The sequence below is a fragment of the Scomber scombrus genome, unplaced genomic scaffold (assembly GCF_963691925.1).
Source record: "Scomber scombrus unplaced genomic scaffold, fScoSco1.1 SCAFFOLD_59, whole genome shotgun sequence".
Classification (NCBI taxonomy): Eukaryota; Metazoa; Chordata; class Actinopteri; order Scombriformes; family Scombridae; genus Scomber; species Scomber scombrus.
In genome coordinates this window covers 80,001-86,399 of record NW_026910726.1, presented here as the reverse complement: position 1 = coordinate 86,399, position 6,399 = coordinate 80,001, and the positions used below count along the sequence as shown (strand labels likewise).

The 6,399-nt window shown below is 53.4% G+C and overlaps 1 protein-coding gene across 2 annotated transcripts in view; it reads right to left on the bottom strand.

Moving 5' to 3' along the window:
* Positions 1-313: 313 nt before the first annotated feature.
* The window catches only part of LOC133977266 (guanine nucleotide-binding protein G(olf) subunit alpha-like), an 18,509-nt gene continuing 12,423 nt past the window's right edge, over positions 314-6,399 (bottom strand). For both annotated transcript variants that reach the window (XM_062415368.1, XM_062415367.1), the window contains exons 8-12: positions 5,824-5,882; positions 5,617-5,737; positions 4,209-4,339; positions 3,808-3,875; positions 314-460 (exon numbers count right to left, since the gene is read on the bottom strand). In XM_062415368.1, coding sequence (XP_062271352.1) covers positions 314-460; positions 3,808-3,875; positions 4,209-4,339; positions 5,617-5,737; positions 5,824-5,882 — 526 coding nt within the window. The remainder of the gene's footprint in view (positions 461-3,807; positions 3,876-4,208; positions 4,340-5,616; positions 5,738-5,823; positions 5,883-6,399) is intronic.

Below are 6,399 nucleotides of genomic sequence, written 5' to 3'. Positions count from 1 at the left end.
ACACTACCCACAATCCTCTGCAGCAAAGATAAGACACAAAGAAAGGCACAGTCCACTCTGTCCTAATCAATAATCTATAATCAATAGTCAGTAATAAATCATCAATAACCAATAATCAATAACAAATAATCAATAGTCAGTAACCAATAATCCATTCAAGCCTGTTTAAACTAACTGCAGAATAAATATATCAGGATCTATCGGTATTGATTACCTATCAGCTTTGATTAGCTATCAAACCCACAGATTAGCGTCTTCAGGTCACATGATCGAGTCCTTGAGGGGCGGAGTCAGGTGAGCTGCAACCGGCCAATCAGAGCAGCTCGTACTGGCGCAGGTGCATGCGCTGGATGATGTCACGACAGTCGTTGAAGACGCGGCGAATATTTTCAGTGTCGACGGCGCAAGTGAAGTGAGGATAACAGTAATGCTTCCCGTCTCCACTCGCTGTGCTGATCCTCTGAGAGACAGACAGGTGGGAGGGAGACAGGTGGGAGACAGGTGGGAGGGAGACAGGTGAGAGACAGGTGGGAGGGAGACAGGTGAGAGGGAGACAGGTGAGGGAGACAGGTGGGAGACAGGTGGGAGGGAGACAGGTGAGAGGGAGACAGGTGAGGGAGACAGGTGGGAGACAGGTGGGAGGGAGACAGGTGGGAGACAGGTGGGAGGGAGACAGGTGAGAGGGAGACAGGTGAGAGACAGGTGAGAGACAGGTGGGAGGGAGACAGGTGAGAGGGAGACAGGTGGGAGACAGGTGGGAGACAGGTGGGAGGGAGACAGGTGAGAGACAGGTGGGAGGGAGACAAGTGAGAGACAGGTGGGAGGGAGACAGGAGGGAGGGAGACAGGTGGGAGACAGGTGGGAGACAGGTGGGAGGTAGACAGGTGAGAGGGAGACAGGTGAGAGACAGGTGAGAGACAGGTGGGAGGGAGACAGGTGAGAGGGAGACAGGTGGGAGACAGGTGGGAGGGAGACAGGTGAGAGACAGGTGGGAGGGAGACAAGTGAGAGGCAGGTGGGAGAGAGACAGGTGAGAGGGAGACAGGTGAGGGAGACAGGTGGGAGACAGGTGGGAGGGAGACAGGTGGGAGACAGGTGGGAGGGAGACAGGTGAGAGGGAGACAGGTGAGAGCCAGGTGAGAGACAGGTGGGAGGGAGACAGGTGAGAGGGAGACAGGTGGGAGGGAGACAGGTGAGAGACAGGTGGGAGGGAGACAAGTGAGAGACAGGTGGGAGGGAGACAGGAGGGAGGGAGACAGGTGGGAGACAGGTGGGAGACAGGTGGGAGGGAGACAGGTGAGAGGGAGACAGGTGAGAGGGAGACAGGTGAGAGACAGGTGAGAGACAGGTGGGAGGGAGACAAGTGATAGACAGGTGGGAGGGAGACAGGTGAGAGGGAGACAGGTGAGGGAGACAGGTGGGAGGGAGACAAGTGAGAGACAGGTGGGAGGGAGACAGGAGGGAGGGAGACAGGTGGGAGACAGGTGGGAGACAGGTGGGAGGGAGACAGGTGGGAGACAGGTGGGAGGGAGACAGGTGAGAGACAGGTGGGAGGGAGACAGGTGAGAGGGAGACAGGTGGGAGACAGGTGGGAGGGAGACAGGTAAGAGACAGGTGGGAGAGAGACAGGTGAGAGGGAGACAGGTGAGAGGGAGACAGGTGAGAGGGAGACAGGTGAGAGGGAGACAGGTGGGAGGGATACAGGTGAGAGACAGGTGGGAGAGAGACAGGTGGGAGGGATACAGGTGGGAGGGAGACAGGTGGGAGGGAGACAGGTGGGAGGGAAACAGGTGGGAGAGAGACAGGTGGGAGGGAGACAGGTGAGAGGGAGACAGGTGGGAGGGTGACGGGTGAGATGGAGACAGGTGGGAGGGAGACAGGTGGGAGGGAGACAGGTGAGAGCCAGGTGAGAGACAGGTGGGAGGGAGACAAGTGAGAGACAGGTGGGAGAGAGACAGGTGAGAGGGAGACAGGTGGGGTGGAGACAGGTGGGAGTGAGACAGGTGAGAGGGAGACAGGTGGGAGACAGGTGAGAGACAGGTGGGAGAGAGACAGGTGAGAGGGAGACAGGTGAGGGAGACAGGTGGGAGGGAGACAGGTAAGAGACAGGTGGGAGAGAGACAGGTGAGAGGGAGACAGGTGAGAGGGAGACAGGTGGGAGGGATACAGGTGAGAGACAGGTGGGAGAGAGACAGGTGGGAGGGATACAGGTGGGAGACAGGTGAGAGACAGGTGGGAGACAGACAGTTGGTAGGGAGACAGGTGGGAGGGAGACAGGTGGGAGGGAGACAGGTGAGAGAGAGACAGGTGAGAGAGAGACAGGTGGGAGGGAGACAGGTGGGAGAGAGACAGGTGGGAGGGAGACAGGTGGGAGGGTGACAGGTGAGAGGGAGACAGGTGGGAGGGAGACAGGTGAGAGCCAGGTGAGAGACAGGTGAGAGGGATACAGGTGAGAGAGAGACAGGTGAGAGACAGGTGAGAGACAGGTTGGAGACAGGTGAGAGAGAGACAGGTGAGAGACAGGTGAAAGACAGGTGGGAGACAGGTGAGAGACAGGTGAGAGACAGGTGAGAGACAGGTGAGAGACAGGTGAGAGAGAGACAGGTGGGAGGGTGACAGGTGAGAGGGAGACAGGTGAGAGCCAGGTGAGAGAGAGACAGGTGAGAGACAGGTGAAAGACAGGTGGGAGACAGGTGAGAGACAGGTGAGAGAGAGACAGGTGAGAGACAGGTGAAAGACAGGTGGGAGACAGGTGAGAGACAGGTGAGAGACAGGTGAGAGAGAGACAGGTGGGAGACAGGTGGGAGACAGGTGAGAGACAGGTGAGAGAGAGACAGGTGAGAGACAGGTGGGAGACAGATGACAGACAGGTGAGAGACAGGTGAGAGACAGGTGAGAGAGAGACAGGTGAGAGACAGGTGGGAGACAGGTGGGAGACAGATGAGAGACAGGTGAGAGACAGGTGAGAGACAGGTGAGAGAGAGACAGGTGGGAGACAGGTGGGAGACAGGTGAGAGACAGGTGAGAGAGAGACAGGTGATAGACAAGTGGGAGACAGATGAGAGACAGGTGAGAGACAGGTGAAAGAGAGACAGGTGAGAGACAGGTGAGAGACAGGTGGGAGACAGGTGAAAGAGAGACAGGTGAGAGACAGGTTGGAGACAGGTGAGAGAGAGACAGGTGAGAGACAGGTGAGAGACAGGTGGGAGACAGGTGAGAGAGAGACAGGTGAGAGACAGGTGAAAGACAGGTGAGAGACAGGTGAGAGAGAGACAGGTGAGAGAGACAGGTGAGAGAGAGACAGGTGAGAGAGACAGGTGACAGAGACAGGTGAGAGAGAGACAGGTGAGAGAGACAGGTGAGAGAGAGACAGGTGAGAGAGAGACAGGTGAGAGACAGGTGAGAGAGAGACAGGTGAGAGAGAGACAGGTGAGAGAGACAGGTGAGAGAGACAGGTGAGAGAGACAGGTGAGAGAGACAGGTGAGAGAGAGACAGGTGAGAGAGAGACAGAGAGAGACAGGTGAAAGACAGGTGAGAGACAGGTGAGAGGGAGACAGGTGGGAGAGAGGTGAGACAGAGAGACAGGTGAGAGAGAGACAGGTGAGAGACAGGTGAGAGAGAGAGACAGGTGAGAGACAGGTGAGAGAGAGACAGGTGAGAGACAGGTGAGAGAGAGACAGGTGAGAGACAGGTGAGAGAGAGACAGGTGAACATTCCAGTAACAGTAGTGTGTATTGCAGTGTTGCAGTGATGTAGATGATGCTATAGGTTTAGATCTGAACCAATCAGAGGCCGGCTCTTTATTACCAGGAACTCGTCTCTGATGAAGAACTTCGCTCTGGTCACTCTGGGGTCTTCATCAGCATCTGGAACACCTGCACACACACACACACACACACACACACACACACACACACACACACACACACACACACACACACACATAAAAACACACACACACACACACATAAAAAATCACACACACACACACACACACAGGGTTAGGGTTAGGGTTAGCTGCTGTAAAACCTTACCTAACCCTAACCTTTACAGTTTTAGTTCAAAGGTAAAGTTATAGTGTGTGTGTGCGTGCGTGTGCGTGTGTGCGTGCGTGTGTGTATGTGTGTGTGTGAGTGTTTGTGTGAGTGTGTGTGTGTGCGTGTGTGTGTGCGTGTGAGTGTGTGTGTGTGTGTGTGTGTGTGTGTTACCCTCAGGAGGAACAGTGTAGTTTGTGTATTCGGGGAAATAATCCTCCAGTTTAGATTTTCCAGCCAGGATTTTATCAGCGAGGACGTCCTGTTTGTTTAGGAAGAGGATCACTGAGATGGTCTTCAGAAACCTGCCAATCACAGAGCAGACAGGGTTATCTACAGCCAATCACAGAGCAGACAGGGTTATCTACAGCCAATCACAGAGCAGACAGAGTTATCTACAGCCAATCACAGAGCAGACAGGGTTATCTACAGCCAATCACAGAGCAGACAGTTATCTACAGCCAATCACAGAGCAGACAGTTATCTACAGCCAATCACAGAGCAGACAGGGTTATCTACAGCCAATCACAGAGCAGACAGGGTTATCTACAGCCAATCACAGAGCAGACAGGGTTATCTACAGCCAATCACAGAGCAGACAGAGTTATCTACAGCCAATCACAGAGCAGACAGGGTTATCTACAGCCAATCACAGAGCAGACAGTTATCTACAGCCAATCACAGAGCAGACAGTTATCTACAGCCAATCACAGAGCAGACAGGGTTATCTACAGCCAATCACAGAGCAGACAGGGTTATCTACAGCCAATCACAGAGCAGACAGGGTTATCTACAGCCAATCACAGAGCAGACAGGGTTATCTACAGCCAATCACAGAGCAGACATGGTTATCTACAGCCAATCACAGAGCAGACAGGGTTATCTACAGCCAATCACAGAGCAGACAGTTATCTACAGCCAATCACAGAGCAGACAGTTATCTACAGCCAATCACAGAGCAGACAGGGTTATCTACAGCCAATCACAGAGCAGACAGGGTTATCTACAGCCAATCACAGAGCAGACAGGGTTATCTACAGCCAATCACAGAGCAGACAGAGTTATCTACAGCCAATCACAGAGCAGACAGGGTTATCTACAGCCAATCACAGAGCAGACAGTTATCTACAGCCAATCACAGAGCAGACAGTTATCTACAGCCAATCACAGAGCAGACAGGGTTATCTACAGCCAATCACAGAGCAGACAGGGTTATCTACAGCCAATCACAGAGCAGACAGGGTTATCTACAGCCAATCACAGAGCAGACAGAGTTATCTACAGCCAATCACAGAGCAGACAGGGTTATCTACAGCCAATCACAGAGCAGACAGAGTTATCTACAGCCAATCACAGAGCAGACAGGGTTATCTACAGCCAATCACAGAGCAGACAGTTATCTACAGCCAATCACAGAGCAGACAGTTATCTACAGCCAATCACAGAGCAGACAGGGTTATCTACAGCCAATCACAGAGCAGACAGGGTTATCTACAGCCAATCACAGAGCAGACAGGGTTATCTACAGCCAATCACAGAGCAGACAGAGTTATCTACAGCCAATCACAGAGCAGATAGGAACCTATTGGTCCAGATGGATCTGAAGAGGTCGAGGGATTCTCGCAGCCGATTGGTGGAGTTGTCCTCTCGGATCACCATGTTGTAGCTGCTGCTCGCCGCCACGAAGATGATGGCCGTCACATCTGTCCAATCAGCATTCAGAGAGTCAGTCACATGATCCAGCCTGAGCTTTCAGAACCAACACTGAACTCCACAGAGATTTACTCACCGTTAAAGCACTGAATCCACTTCCTGCGCTCATCCCTCTGTCCTCCTACATCAAACATACTGAGAGACAGACGGGTCAGAGAGACAGACAGGTCAGAGAGACAGACGGGTCAGAGACAGAGATGGGTCAGAGAGAGAGACGGGTCAGAGAGACAGACGGGTCAGAGACAGAGACGGGTCAGAGAGAGAGATGGGTCAGAGAGAGAGACGGGTCATAAAGAGACAGACGGGTCAGATAGAGACACAGGTCAGAGAGACAGACGGGTCAGAGAGAGACACGGGTCAGAGAGAGAGACGGGTCAGAGAGAGAGACGGGTCAGAGAGAGAGATGGGTCAGAGAGAGAGACGGGTCATAAAGAGACAGACGGGTCAGATAGAGACACAGGTCAGAGAGACAGACGGGTCAGAGAGAGACACGGGTCAGAGAGAGAGACGGGTCAGAGAGAGAGATGGGTCAGAGAGAGAGACGGGTCAGAAAGAGACAGACGGGTCAGAGAGAGACGGGTCAGATAGAGAGAGACAGGTCAGAGAGAGACGGATCAGAGACACACGGGTCAGAGAGAGAGAGAGAGACGGG